The 16,763-nt window shown below is 40.0% G+C and overlaps 1 protein-coding gene across 1 annotated transcript; it reads left to right on the top strand.

Annotated features, from left to right (window-relative positions):
• The first annotated feature begins 6,943 nt into the window (after window positions 1-6,943).
• Window positions 6,944-7,717, top strand: LOC131293676 (uncharacterized). The gene has a single exon (XM_058321751.1). It carries the CDS (start codon window positions 6,944-6,946, stop codon window positions 7,715-7,717), a length of 774 nt encoding a protein of 257 aa, XP_058177734.1.
• The last annotated feature ends 9,046 nt before the right edge of the window (window positions 7,718-16,763 follow it).

Genomic DNA, 16,763 nt, shown 5'->3' with positions numbered 1-16,763 from the left:
GAAACGTAGCTGTTAATCTATCTACAAATTTCTTGCATGTTGGGATGTTTTAAGTTTAATAATAACTAGCTTGACGCCCCGGCGTTGCTCGCCGAAGAAGAGGTTGAGAAAATATTTTCTAAGTTCGATTTAATTTAATAGTAACAATAACGGCATATTTAAAATGTTAGATATTTCATCAATTTCCCCGTGATGTGTAAACCTTGTTGTAGCTATAGTAGATACACCTTGACATTTGTTTACATGCTTGTTTTGTTTGTGTTAGTAAAACTGAGTTTAAATTGTAAAATTTGGATGATTTTTTCGAAAAATAGTGATCAAACAAACCTTCAACAACATCTGCAGTGCTTAAACTATATGTGTGAAAAGTTTCAGCTTTGACAGTTCAACATTTTTCGAGTTTTTAGTGTACATGGAACTCCATACATAAAAAAAAGCTAAAATATGTAGTAGATTCCAAGCTGATGTTTTGAAATGTGCAATGAATTTTTTAGGTGGAAAGAAGTCCGTTTGATTACTATAAACTTTACGAAACGAAGTTAAAAGATTTCAAAATTGCGGAAAAATTAAAATGGTGAATTATTGTTATGACTGTTTTATGACTCATATATTAATTCACCGTTCCAAATTTATACGTATGCAATAAAAATAATAGACCAATTTTCTTACAGAAAAACCACTACGGAAGATAGTTGAGTAAAGCTAATATTAAAGTTAACATTTGGGTAAAAGAGTAAATGAGGCCCCGGGCTAGATTCTCCTCTTCCTACTGGTTCACATTAAGCGCCTGAAGCTATGCAAAGCACGACGCATGCATACTTTTCAAATATTTGATCGCTAACGGTTCGCTTAAAAGAACATAACGGTTTAAACTAATCACGCAGTAGAGGTTGAATGCGGGTTAATATACTTTTACATGTTAAGTTACTATAAGTTACTAGTAACTAAACTATACCACACATGATGGACAGCATGAAACAATGAGTTTAGACGAAGAAATGATTTGGAAACGGCGGCGCGCCCGCAGCGAGCGAAGCGAGCGGACTGCGCTAGGTCTACTGAAAAAGAGAGTTTGTTATAGTTTTGAGAAATAAGGGGGGCCCGTGGGCCCCCCTCATACCGCACCCTTAGGTTGATTGCGTAGCCGAAATTAACGGTACACACTACGATTCAAATACTCGTAGGTTGAATTTAACGAACTAATGTATCACCAATTGCATACATTCAGTTTAAACGTCCACAAGAGGTGTAGCCACGATCGAAAACATGGCGGCCGGGGCCTCATTTACTCTTTTACCAACATTTGTTATTAAAACAAACTACATCAACACATTATCAATTATCATAGAATTTAAGCCTTTCATATTTTAAATATCTGTCAAGGTTTCAAATAAAAAGCTTGCCCCCGTTGGATTAACATAAACACATCACAACAGCTGATCAGCCGTACCATCAACGAATGAATACAACGGCGTGTTAGTGCATTTTTTTGCTCGAGGGATACCAAACCCGCAAAATTATATGAATTGGGTGACAAATATGGATCAAAGCGCAGAACAGAGAAGGCAACGTTTTGTGTTTCGATCGAATCGATCGACGATGAGGTGCCCACGTAAATCAATGGACCAGCGGGGTACAACGCAAGGGAAGTGGCGTTGGAAATGCAAGGAAAGAACTCCCAAACGTACAGACCGAGCACCTTTTGCGGTCACATTTTGTATGTATGGGAGTCACCAATACAACCAAAAGAAACTGGCCAAGCGCTTCGCCGACCAACAGCTCATCGTGAGTTATTTTGGGTGATCAATACACTAAAAACAACAAAGATCGAGTGATTTCGAGGGATTTTGAGCGGGTTTGAGTGGATTTCTCGCATTTTGTATGGCCGAATGTTCCTAGGGGCGTTGGCCATATGAATTCGCTCCACGAGAGGTTTAAATGCCTCCGCCTTGGTCGAGCTCAAACAGATGTGCACTTGTAAGTGCGCAAAACGATAGGAAGTTTAAATGCCCCGCTTTGGTTGAGCACGCACTCTGCCACGCGAGAACAACCCGCAATGCTCGGAGCGTAATAGGACGAGCACCGCTGGTTGCGAAGCTAGCGAGCGCGAACGATGATTTCCCATACAGTCCATACAAACGACTACGCAGTAGATATACAGCCGCTACCGGCCAGCTCTGTCGTACGCTCCTCGAACTCTACTGCCATTACGACGGTCTTTGATTTTTTATATGTTTGATACCAAAACTATACACCTTTGACTTCGATGCTCTTTAAACCTTCGCCAGTTGTTTAGCTTGGTTTAGTCACCTTGTTCAGCAACGAACAAGACGAGCGAATCGGAGCGAAAGCTGAACGTATTGGCACAGAAGCCAACGATCGGGCTTACAAGACAAAGTTCGAGGAGCGTACGACAGAGCTGGCCGGTAGCGGCTGTATATTGGGCTTTTAGCACACCGTTTTCAACAAAGAGCGACGGTCTTGCGGTAGGTGAGCATAGACCAGAGTGGAAACAACGCGGTTCAAGTCCACGTAACAGCTCGAGACATGAGAATGTGTAGAAGGAATTCCTGTGAATGAGTAGAAGGCATAGCTATGCCTGTGGGACGTTTGGTACTATTCTCGCTGACTTTGGAAGGGGAACCTGTTGGCGATCCGTCCGCGATCCGTACGGATCCGCCATGTATTCAAAAGCATGGGGGGACCTGGACGATTCGTTCCCGATCCGTCCACGATCGCTCATACATTCAAAAGTCTGGGTGACACCCATGCCTGGAGAACCTTTTGTCTCTTTGCTCACCATTCTAGTCAACCTTGGGGAACCGGTGAGGTATTCCTTTCTTTCTTCTATCCTGGTTTGTTATTCAAAATTTATTTACGTCTCCCGCTCTTTAATTGACCTTGCTTTTAAAGCTCACCTATATCTTTAATGTTTCAGCCCAAGTTCATTCATTGACCAATTCGCACGTTATTTTACGGTTATATCGGTCAATCGTTTTGCGTGTGGCCGCTTTAACCACTGTTGAAACATTTTACTGGCCACCAGCGAAGGGGGCAAAGCTACCGGAAAGTGATATGAATGAGTGGAAATAGTCCATCGAAATTTAGAAATGATTTTAAACTATTTTTGTCATTCGTTTTTAGATCGAATACTATTTTTTTTATTTATTTAAGAACATGTCGGCTTCACTGCCTACTTCATTAATACAATTTTTTTTATTTGATTTTAATTATACTGTACAAAAAGAATTTCCGACATTTTTTTCGGTAATAATCTGGATCGCTTGTCCGTATAAATTTGGCCTCCTTTTGAGAACACCCGCTCGCATGACACTGACGTAGCTGGCACACAAAATTCTTTTTTTACTATTTGATATAATGCCGGGAACGGTGTTTCATTCTTGTGCCACCATTTTAAGGGATCTTCAGACAACTCTATGTATTCTGTTTTGAGGTAATCTTCTAATTCCAGTCTTGCTGTTTCTTCTGGCCTAGAATTTTCTTTTTCTTTTCTGATGCTTGTAGCAAAATCCTTAAAAAGGCAATGAGAATAACACTCTTCATTAGTAGAGGTTGGTTTAGTAGGTTTTGACTTATTTTTTAACGTTATTAGAATAGCGAGAATCGAATCGTAAGTTTCCTGAAATCTTTATGGTTCGTTTTCAAAACTATGGGCTTTCATTCTTGGATCTAAAAACATAGCTTGATTAACCATACTACTCTCAACAAATGGCTTACACCTTTCTGACAGTTCTTTAATTAATGAAGCAATCAGTATTTTTATTGAATCTTGCAGTGATTCATCCTGCAAAAATTGCTCTGTTTTTTTGTAAGTATGTTAACTAAAAGGCCCATTTGTGAAAGAGAAACTGTCTTATCTACTGATACTACTTTTGTCGCATGATCGAAATTAGTAAGCACTTTTATAGCTTGCTCTATTACGATCCAATCTTTTGTAGATAAATTATTGTTGACTTTCATACTATCTATGCATGATAAAATTGGAATTTTGTTCTTATGAAATCGCTCTATCATATCAAATGTGGAATTCCACCTCGTTACCACATCCTGTGTTAATTTTAACATTGCAAAATTTAGACTTTCTTGGGCCTGAACAAGCTTTGTAGCTGCCGTACTACTCTTTTTGAAGAACATTGCAATTTGTTTTATATCATCTACTGTGGATTTGATAGATTTTTGAACCGACTTTTGCGCAATTAGGTTCAGTGTGTGCGCAAAACAAGGCAAATGATTTAGACGCATCTCGCTTACTGCCGCTTTTATATTCGCTGCGTTATCTGTTACAACAGCAGCTACTTTGTTACCTAGTTCATATTTGTCTAAAACAGCTTTCAACCATTCTGATATATTCTGACCACTATGTTGCTCAGCAAACTCTGAACACTCCAACAAATAAGAACACAATTTAAATTGTTCATCAACAAAGTGAACCGTTACCGCAAAAAAGCTCTTATTGTTGGAATTCGTCCAACCATCTGATGTTACACCTTTTACCACTGTTTAGCGCGATGGCCAAGGCCTTTAGTGACACCGTCCAAAACATTAATACGATCGCCGGAGCTATTAAGACAGCGCGAGCACCGTTTAGCAACTCCATCCAAAGCATTAAGAAGATGACAGACCCTTCTAAGATAATGGGAGCACCCTTTGCGCGTTGACCGCACCTATTCGACCGTTCGCCGCACCTTTTAGCGGCAGTCATTTTTCCGAGCCTTTTGTGCTTTTGTTCAAAGAGTCGATTGTAGAGGTGGATGCTTCATTTCGTGGTTTGAATTTTCCGTTACGTATCAATTTTTTCGAATATTTTTGGTTTGGCTGGCTTGAAATGTCTCGGGAAATTCTTTCTGAAAATTGTAAATGAAAATATTAATTTCCATAAAGAGCTTTAATATTTATTTTCATAAAGATCGCTTTTTCAAAACCATTCTTATTTACATTTGTACATTGTGTTTGGTGCATATTTAATCCCTAATTGCTTCCTTTCTGAGGCATTTTGTGATATATGACCACATATTGCACACATAGCCTGCTCAATCAGATGGAGTAATTAACGAAGCTGCTCCTGCGATGGCGTTCATCAGCTCCGCTTCATTCTGAGGATTGGACCGTCGAATAATTTGCTTCCACTGACAAATTCTCAATCGGGTTGAGGAATGGCGAGTACGGACGAAGGAATAACAGCTCATGTCCGCCTTTTTGCAACATACTCTAGGCTAGACCCATCCAGGCTACACAACATACTGGATAATGTTCCGGCAGATGCTATATCCTTCTCCTGCCAAAACATCAACATATCAGTTGAGTCGGTTTTAGCAGCAATAAAAAGCCTAAAACCTTCGTCGAATCCTGGTCCTGATGGACTTCCCGCTGATATCATGAAGCAGTGTGGCGAAGCGTTTGCCGTCCCTCTAGCGCGAATCTTTAAGCTCTCGCTCGATCAGCAAATCTTCCCGACGGCGTGGAAATCATCACGGATGGTCCCAATCCACAACAAGGATGATAAATGTCGGGTTGAGAATTATCGCGGCATCACATCATTCTGTGCTTCCTCTAAGGTGTTTGAAATCATTGTCTACAATGAACTCATGAACTGCTGTCGCCATATCATCAGTGTTAAACAACACGGATTCTTCCCGAAAAGATCCGTCACTACTAACTTGCTAGAATTTATCTCTACTATTCACACCTCGTTCGCTAAAGGTCATCAAATCGATGCCATTTACACTGATCTCAAATCCGCTTTTGATCGTGTCGACATTCAAATCCTATTAGCAAAACTCCAGCGTCTTGGCTTTTCCGCCTGTATTACTCAATGGTTTGAATCGTACCTTACGAATCGCTTCTATCACGTGAAGTTTGACAATGCGGTCTCCAGGACGTTCGGGAGTACCTCAGGAGTGCCACAAGGTAGCAACCTAGGCCTGCTGCTATTTTCCTTATTTATCAACGACTTAACTTCTGTGATACCTGAGGAGGCCTGCCTAATGTATGCCGACGACGTTCGTCTGTTCTTACCTGTTTCATCATTAGTTGATTGCCGTAGACTTCAAGCCATCTGTGATAACTTTTCTAATTGGTGCGCTCTTAACAACCTATGCATATCCGTAGATAAATGTTGTGTCATTACGTTCCATAGGACGGATAGGTTTATTGAATTTCCTTATATGCTATCAAGTCAGTTAATTCAGCGTCACAGCAATGTACGTGACTTAGGAGTTATGCTAGACAGCAAACTTAATTTTAACCTCCACTTGAAACAAATTATAGCTCAAGCTTTGGGAATGCTAGGTTTTATTTGTAAATTGTCCAAAGATTTCAACGACCCGACATGCCTGAAGGCTCTCTATGTTTGCCACGTCCGCTCTATTCTTGAGTCTAACAGCATCTTATGGTGCCCCTATACGAACCTGTGGATCGAAAAACTTGAAGCTGTACAACGTCGATTTACACGATTTGCACTGTATTCTTTTTCACGTAATGTTTCGTTCAACTGGTTTCAAACTCACCCATGGTGTTAAACGCACTTAACGAAGGAAGACAGATGGGAAAATGTCTTGATCTTGGCAACAAGAAAACGGAAAAGATTCTCGGGCTTTGGTGGGATACAAAAGACGACTGTTTCACATTTAAACAATCACCGAAGCTCGAACAAAAGATTGCAGCGACCGGAGACATTCCCACAAAGAAACAAATACTGGGCATACTAATGTCCATATTCGATCCGCTGGGTTTCTTAGCTCACTTTCTCATGCGATTAAAAACTCTGATACAAGAAGTTTGGCGAACGAAAACCGGATGGGACTAACCAATCCCTCAACAGCTAAACGAAATATGGAAGCAGTGGGTACGATTACTCCCACAACTAGCTGAAGTTAAAATTCCGAGATGCTACAGCAAACACCTGGGAAGTAGTTATGTAGAAATGCATACGTTCGTTGATGCAAGCGAAGCCGGGTTCGCAGCCATCAGCTACCTACGAATAATCAAAGGAAACTTTATGGAGTGCAGCTTTGCGGCAGCCAAAACAAAGGTCGCCCCATTGAAGTTCCTCTCCATACCGCGGTCGGAACTACAAGCCGCGGTGGTTGGCGTAAGGATAGCAAACACCGTTAGAACGTCATTATCCACCGCAGTACAAAGGCGTTTCTTCTGGTCCGACTCCAAGGATGTTCTCTGCTGGATAGGCTCAGACCACAGAAAATACAATCAGTTTGTGGCATGCCGCGTCAACGAGATACTTGAATCAACGGAGATAGACGAATGGAGATGGGTACCCACGAATGAAAACGTTGCGGACGACGGCACCAAGTGGGCTAAAGAACCGGTATTTGACTCAACGTCCCGTTGGTGGCGTGGACCGGAATTTCTGTGGAGTAACGCGGATAAGTGGCCCAAACAGCAGGAACGCGCGGAAATGGCGATTACCACCAACGAACTTAGAGTCCAGGTGAACTACCACAAGTCAACTCTCCCGCCACTAATCGACCCCTCACTCTTTTCAGAATGGACCAAGCTGGTGCGGCACACTGCGCTGGTCATTCGATTCGTAAAAAATCTGAAACGAAAGATGAAGGGAGAACGACTTGAACTGGCGACACTAACTGGAGATGAACTAAACGAAGGAGAAACTCACCTGTACAAGACAGCTCAACAGGCAAAGTACGGTAAAGAAATCTTCGTACTTGTCGTGGAGTAATAATTGTAAGACACACTGTAACTCACTGAATTAGTTCCTAAGTTAGTTTCGTTAAGCTAGATAGGGAGTACCCGAGCGGGGCACTCACGTTAGGATATTATTTAAGTGCGCATACGGTGGGTTTCCGGTCTCTTTGGCTCTTTGCCTCTTGGCCAATAAGGCTCGTTCACGTTGTTGTACGTTAAAAAGCACAATTTGTAACAAACATAACATGGCGATCCAGCCAGGAGCCCTTTTATCAGTTGAGGAACCGCACCGCTGCTAAACCAAAAAGAAAAAAAAAAGGATACCAGGAGAAGAGGCAAGTGTTGTAAAAAGCGCGCGCTGAGACGAAGTGATCCGGATGCACCGTAACCGATGAAGAGGATTGAAGACCACACCAACGCGCCGAGTAATACTATCGCGCATTGTAATCAAGCTGAACCACGATCCTGTTAAACCGCTGCTGAGAAGGAGCAAACCATCGCATCGACCGTCGCCATCGCGAGTCCAGAGCCACAGATCGGAAGAAGAAGAAAGTGCAAGCCGCACCCCACGCATAGCGTCATCATCAAGCTGAGTACGCAGATCCAGCAGCCCTACTACAAAAAAAAAAGGTACGTGAAACCCACCATACACTGATAAATGCGCAAAGAAAGAAACATAAACCGAAAAAACGTGTGTGAAATGAAAGCTAGATAGGAATTAGTTTGTAAGCGTGAAATTTTTTTTTTAATTTACTGACAGTGAAAATTTTTAAATTGTGTGTCAAATCAAGTGATAGTGAAACGGAATAGTATTACCTCAAAAAAAAAAAAAAAAAAAAAATTTAGAATAAAGGCAAAAATCAAGCATCATTCTTGGCCGTGTGTACCCGTGTATTGTGTTTGATAGTGCGTTGATCCCTCGTGTGCGCATCGATAAATAATACTCTCGCGCGACCATAATCGGTCGACCGGTCATTTGCTTTCTTTTTTTTAAGTGTCGCTTAAACGTGCAATATTCAGTACAAATAATTCTCAAGTAAAAAAAAAAAAAAAGGTTCCATCTATTCGTACATTTACATACATACATACTAAAAAAAAAAAAAAAAAAAAAAAAAATTTATTACCACATTCGTTGAAAAAGATTAATGATTACTTTAAAGTGTCTTTTAGCAATAATTATTTTCTGTTCCTTTAAATTAAATAACTAAAGCCAAAATCATCTGCTCTCTACTTAATTTCCTAAATGATAACTAGACTCCACTCCACTAGAGCTCAAAATACTACTACACATAACGTACCAAAAAACATGGCTACCACTGACCCGGCAAACACCAAGTCAGCTAGGCTAGATATTAATCTGGCATTAAAGCTAGTTAAACCCTTTCATGGAGCAAACACCCTTTTAACGGCATACATCGAAAGTGTTGAACTGCTGTTAGATTATGCTGAAGGCGTCTCAGAAAAAGACATAATAAAATTTTTGAAAACCACCTTGACTGGTACGGCTCATGGTGTGATAGACCCAGCAAATACCATCAAAGAGGCTTACAGCCTACTTCGTACCCGTTTCAGTGTTCATTTAACACCGTTAGCGGTAGAAAAAGAATTAACAGCATTAAAGCAAGGCACTAAATCGATTACCGAATTCGGGCATGAGATGGAAAAAATGGCTACCAAATTAGCTGCAGCACATGTTTCGTCTGGAAATTTTACTACGGAATTTGCCGCACATAACATAGTAAATCCAATAGTAGTGCGAGCATTTATTCAAGGGTTAAACGAGGCCAATACGAGATTTTTCTTACAAGCACGCAATCCGCTTACGTTGAATAAGGCAATATCCGATGCTTTGGAATGTGAACCCATTGAGGATAGGTCAACGGCCCTTTGGTATCAAGCACCTCAACAACCACGTTATCATAACTCGTATTACCCAAGGCAACAATTTAACCAATCGTATAGAACAAGAACATTCCAACGACACCCAAATAATCAAAGGGATAATAACCAGCAACGGCATTTTGTTAACAATAATAGCCAACGTGGAAATAATAGCAGAAATTATACCAATAACCGCTCTGAACATCGTTCGTCGAGCGAAACATACACTAGTCGGAATAATAATAACACTAGAGTGCATTTGGGAAATGTTGATTTGAATGAGGAATGTAACGAACCGGAAACCCCACCAAATGAGGAACATAATGAAATAGTTAATTTATTTCGTTAACTTACAATTTGATACAGGCGTCAAAGCCAAATTTAATTTATTTGGAACTTATCGCGACCTTGTCATTGATACAGGAGCTACCTGTTGCGTGTTAAATGTAAACTATGTCCCTAAAGAAGCAGTCATAGATAAAACTAAAATATTAAATATTCATGGAATTAATGGCAATACTAAATCTTTAGGATGCATTGAAACAAACATTTCAGCTAATACACAAAGTTTTACAATCGTGTTCCATATCATAGACACATTACCCTCACACATTGTAGGATTGTTGGGTTCAAACTTTCTAAGAAAACATAAAGCTATTCTAAACTTTGAAAATATGAATTTGACTTGTGACACCGCTCACAAGCCAACATGTTTAGTAATCCCAGCTAGAACAGAATTCATTACCTACATCGATACTTCACAAACTGATACCTGTGTTGTTCTTAATGAAATTCTACAACCTAATGTGTACATAGCAAATACAATAGCTAATCCACAAAATGGTAAAATACCAATACGTATGGTAAATTTTCAGAATAGAACTGTATCTATTCCACAACTACAACCTACTATTAAACCGGCCGCAGATTTTAAACAGTTTTCTTGCATTCACCTTCCCGGATGTCGCAAAAATTGAATCGGACAGAGATAAAAGACAGGAGATCAGTAATGAAAGAGTGTGTCAGCAACACCCGCATATTTCGCTCCCAGATTATGACTGTGCGTTGGCGATCCCGTTCTGGCCCACTTGAACAGATAGCGTGCTGGTCTCCTTCAGCAGCTCTCCCGGGAGAGCGCTGTGTGACATTGAGAGATCGCATGTTGTGTTCACTCGCAGCAGTGCTGAAGAACGAGAGCACTTCCTCAGTGCTCATAGCAAACGTTAAAACAGAATGCAGCCCTACTCTTACTCCTATCAAGGATTATCAAATTGGTACTCGGACATCGCGATTCTGTTCACTGCAAAGCAAAACGAGTTGCGCCAGATCCTGCAGTAACAGGCAGTGGATTTGTACTCCGTCCTTAAGTACACTCCGACTCAACTAACTTAATGACAATTTTCATATAAAAGAATAAATCCTGTTTTCTCTGTTCATGTAATACGTAAAAGTATAAAATAAATTAAATGAAAAAATAAATTTTCAAAACAACAGTTTTTCCTTAAACGTACTAAAAAATAAAAAATAATGTAAGTTAAATGACATATGTATTTATGTATCAGTTTTTTGTTTTTGTCATTATTCGCATAGCATCGTAGATGGCGATCGAACTGAGAGCAATCTCGATGCAATGCGAATAATGATCAAAACGAAAAACTGATACATAATTACATATGTCATTTAACTTACATTATTTTTTATTTTTTAGTACGTTTAAGGAAAAACTGTTGTTTTGAAAATTTATTTTTTCATTTAATTTATTAATATAATCCAAATCGAAACACCACCACACGATAGCGATCACGCAACCCAATTATTAAAAGAACTTGATTTATCACATTTACCCGATGATGATAAAGCTGTCATTTCCAAAATTTGTGTCAAATATAATGACATATTTTGTTTACAAAACGACAAACTAAGCACAACTAAAATTTATGAAGCTTCTCTAAAAATTAAAAATAATACCATGCCTATATATTCAAAATCATACAGACTACCATATGCACAAAAAGAAGAGGTGGATAATCAAATCCGCAAAATGCTACAAAATAAAACCATTGAAGAAACGCAATCGGAATGGAACAGTCCCATATTATTGGTTCCCAAGAAGACTTGTACTGATAAAAAGAAATGGAGACTTGTAATCGACTATCGCAAGGTAAACACAATACTGCAGGATGATAAATTCCCTCTACCGAATATCGATGAAGTCATAGATACCTTGTCTGGATCGAAATATTTTTTACATCTAGACTTGTCACAAGGGTACTACCAGTGCAAATTAAGAAACAAAGATCGACCTATTACCGCTTTTACCACACCAACTGGTCAATACCAAATGACGAGATTGCCCATGGGACTTAAAATAAGCCCATCTACTTTTTCAAGAATGATGACAGTGGCAATGTCAGGCTTAAACGCAGAACAATGTCTTGTCTACTTAGATGATATTGTCGTGTTTGGTAAAAACATGCAGGAGCATAACAAAAACTTAATGAATGTGTTTGAACGATTACGACAGGTTTACCTCAAATTGAATCCGGAAAAATGCAACTTTTTAAAAAAAGAATTGATTTATTTAGGACATTATATTTCCGCAGAAGGCATAAAACCAGATCCACAAAAACTTAATTGCATTAACAATTGGCAACCGCCAAAATCCGCAGATGAAGTTAAACGTTTTGTTGGTTTTGCAAATTATTACAGAAAACATATACAAAATTTTGCTGAAACATGTATGCCCTTAAACCGTCTAACAAGAAAAGGAATTCCATTTGAATGGACACCCACTTGTCAAGCTGCATTTGATAAACTTAAACAACACTTTGTTAAACCTCCAGTTTTAGATTTTCCCGATTTTAGTAAAAATAATACCTTCATTTTACACACTGACGCCTCTCAGCATGCCCTAGGAGCAGTTCTTAGTAACCAAAACGGGAAACCAATTTCATTTGCAAGTAGAGCCCTCAACAAAGCCGAACTAAATTATGTAACAATTGAGAAAGAATTATTAGCCATTGTTTGGTCTGTCAAACATTATCGCCCATATTTATATGGAAGACATTTTAATATTTTTACCGATCATCGGCCTCTAGTGTATCTGTTCACTATGAACGATCCTTCGAGCCGTTTAACTAAATTTCGACTTGCACTAGAAGAATACAACTTTACTGTGTGCTATAAAAAAGGAACTGAAAATGTAGTAGCTGACACCTTATCAAGATTACCATTATCTGAACTAAAAGCAATGAATGCACAAGAGGAAGTGCTAATATCTACAAGATCCAAAACTGATAGCAACGATACTTGCCAAAATGATAGTAATTCAGCAGTATCTAAAGTAAACTATATTTCGCTGCAGTTTTGTCCTAATATAAAAGATCTTGTTATTTCAAAAAATAAAATCATGTTGCCACAATCCAATACTATTGTTTACTTACGAGGAATGATAGTGAGGATAAAAGCTTATATCAAATCATTAAAAGAAAAAATATTTTTGGTAATAAAGAAACGTGATGAGGCAACCAAAACATTTATGAAACAATTAAAAACCCTCAATGAGAAGGGAATGCCAGAGATAATTGTCCTCGATGAGCATGTAAAAGTGATAGGCGACCATGAACAAGCAAAGAAACTAATCATAATGAACGACTATCATACCTTACCGACTGCGGGACACGCAGGTTTTCATCGTACTGTCAATACAATCAAACAAAAGTATACATGGCCAGGAATCGATAAAGACGTTAAAGAAATGATAAGAAAATGCAAACAATGCCAATTGAATAAACCAAATAGACCGCTAAAAATACCCTTAAAAACAACAGACACAGCAAAAACATGTATGGACAAAATATTCATAGATTTAGTAGGACCTTTAGTCAATTCTCAAGGCTTTGAATATATTTTGACAACCTAATGTGACTTAACCAAGTTTGTAACAGCCACGCCATTAGAAAACAAAAGAACCGAAACTGTCGCAAAAGCATTCGTAGAAAGAGTCATTCTAAAATACGGAGTGCCAGAAACAATTTGTACGGACAGAGGCACCGAATTTTTATCAACATTGTTCACCGAAATATGTAAATTATTAAATATTCAAAAACTACAATCCACCGCTTATCATCATGAAACTATAGGAGCCCTAGAAAACTCACATAAGCAATTGGGCAACTTCTTAAGAATATATAGTGACAAAAAGGCATTAGATTGGAATAAATGGGTAAACTACTATGAGTTCGCTTATAATAATACCGTACACACTGCTACAGGATATACACCGTTTTACCTGATGTACGGGAGACATGCAAATATACCATCTAACATTGTACATGAAAAAATTGATAGAGTGCATTACGATCTTGATAATTATGCAATCATTTTAAAGATAAAACTGAACATAGCGCATGAGGAAGTTAGAAACCGTCTAATGCAAAATAAGTGCAAAAGCAAAGAATATTATGACAGCAGAACGAAACAAAAAGTACTTCAACCCGGCAAGCAAATATTAGTAAGAGAAGAAAACGTAAAGAAATTAGATGCACCATACAGCGGTCCTTTTAAAGTATTAGAAGATAAGGAAGAAAATGTAGTAATTGAAGAAAAGGGTAAACCAGACTTGATACATAAAAATAGAATAAAAGAATGGCACGAATGAAAAAAAAAAAAAAAAGATTGGGCGTGTCGTGGAGTAATAATTCTAAGACACACTGTAACTCACTGAATTAGTTCCTAAGTTAGTTTCGTTAAGCTAGATAGGGAGTACCCGAGCGGGGCACTCACGTTAGGATATTATTTAAGTGCGCATACGGTGGGTTTCCGGTCTCTTTGGCTCTTTGCCTCTTGGCCAATAAGGCTCGTTCACGTACAACAAATAAAAGCACAATTTGTAACAAACATAACATACTGCTGCAAACATCCACACCAAACCCTGGAGCAGGGAAGAATATGACATTCAGCCATATCAACACGTGGAACCCGTACGTGGACAACGAGGGGTTACTTTGCTCTCGAGGGCGAGGAAAGGGCCTGTAGCTTCACAAGCTATGAAATTAATAACCCGATTATTATGCCCAGGGACCACTACATCACCGAACTTGTAATAGCCCGTTACCACCAACGATATATGCACCAGAATCACGAGACAATCCTGAATGAAATTAGACAACGATTCAGGATACCACAACTAAAGACGGTTTACCGAAAGGTTCGCTCGAGGTGCCAGTTTTGTAAAAACTTCAATGCAAGACCACTGGCGCCGATGATGGCTGAGTTACCAGCAGGACGAGTAGCTGCCTTTACACCACCATTCACCCACATGGGTATCGACTATTTCGGGCCGTACACAATTTCAGTCGGCAGAAGGACCGAAAAACGCTGGGGAGTACTCGCGACATGCCTCACAACCAGGGCAATTCATTTGGAAGTGGCTTCATCGCTGAGCACCGATTCATGCGTCATGGCCATACGAAATATTTGGGCGAGGAAAGGTACGCCTGCAGTTATCTATAGCGACAGAGGAACAAACTTCCAGGGAGCCAGCAAAGAGATCAAGGAGGCATTAACCCAACTCGATCATACTGCCATATCAAAGAAACTGTCAGGCCCCGGTATCCAATGGCTCTTTAACACACCAGCAGCACCACACATGGGCGGAGCCTGGGAACGACTCATCCAAACAGTAAAGAAGAACTTGGTTGTGGTATTACCTGGAAAGAGACCAACACACGAGATTCTGGTGAATGCCTTAACCGAAATAGAGAACATTGTAAATTCTCGTCCACTAACTTCTATTCCCATAGATAACGACGAGTCACCCGTACTCACCCCGAACCACTTTCTTTTGGGATCGTCGAACGGCATACGGTCATGGGCCCCCCTGGATGATCGACCTCACACCCTGAGACGTAGCTGGCTTCTGTCACAGGCTATGGCGGACACCTTCTGGAAGCAGTGGCTGCGGGATTACCTACCAACCATTACCGGAAGATCTAAATGGTTTCAGCCGGTGCGGCCCGTCCAAGTTGGCGACATCGTCGTGATCGCCGATGAGAAATTGCCTCGCAACAGCTGGCCCAAAGGACGAGTGATCGGCGTGAAAAATGCGACGGACGGCCAAGTTCGCTCCGCAACTGTGCAAACGGTGCACGGTTGCTATGAAAGACCGGTAGTAAAACTAGCAGTCCTTGATGTGCAACCGAAGGCACAATAGAACCCTGGTATTGCGCAGATTCGATAGGTTGTTTGATAGAAGGGTAGCTTATTGATAGAAGAAGCTTAATTGATAGAAGTGCTTATTGATAAACCGCGCACATGGCACTAAACCAAAAGACACCGGCAATGTTTTGACAGAAAGGAAGTAAAGGTAGTAAACAACACGACACGGAAACAAGTTTACGAAGCCGAGTTGTGTACTGCGGGGGAGTGTTGTCAAAACAAGCCAGTGAGCGTGAGTGAGGTAGGCCAGTGAGCGAAATGAGAATGAGACATGAGAAGTACGGTCGGGTCAACGTCCCAGCATGTAGGAAGGAGAGGATCGAGAACGAGAGGTATCAGCTGATCGATGAGTAATCGATAAGATCGTAGCTGATAAGCGATCGGGGAACGTTGACCCGACCGACCCAAGAATGAACGAGACGACAATAGGCGTAAGGAAACCTTCCTCGGCGGTGCCACGGAGAAAGTCTTTCTCTTTGGATTGTGCCACCGCCGAGGAAGACGACATAAATTTTAATACTCCGCTAAGATAAGAGTGTTCAAGATTTTCGTCTGTAAAATAAATAGTTAAACCTTAGCATTATAAATTAGACTTAGCCTTTTTATATCCTAAGCTTTATAAGTAAGACTAGGTTTTAACACTTTTGTTTTCATCGAGTAATGAACGATACCATTAGGGTTCATAGCGCAGGTTATCTGAATTGCTCATTTTTGACTAGCTTTTAAGACTTTTTTATTTCGCTGAACACCTACATCAATAGATTACTGCACTTAAATGATTTATTTTTCCTAAAGTCACACTGTATTTATACCCAAATTAGGCGAGTTAGGCGAGAACGAAAGTTAGGATACACGAAAGTCCAACTCGCCTAATTTGGGTATAAATATAGCGTCTCATTAGGAAAAAGTGTCATTCAAGTGCAGTATTCCATTGATGATGAAGCAAATTACTCGACGGTCCAATCCTCAGAACGATGCGG

The sequence above is a fragment of the Anopheles ziemanni genome, chromosome 2 (assembly GCF_943734765.1).
Source record: "Anopheles ziemanni chromosome 2, idAnoZiCoDA_A2_x.2, whole genome shotgun sequence".
In the NCBI taxonomy this organism is placed as follows: Eukaryota; Metazoa; Arthropoda; class Insecta; order Diptera; family Culicidae; genus Anopheles; species Anopheles ziemanni.
Note: the sequence above shows the minus strand (reverse complement) of the source record. Positions and strands in the feature narration are given on the sequence as shown.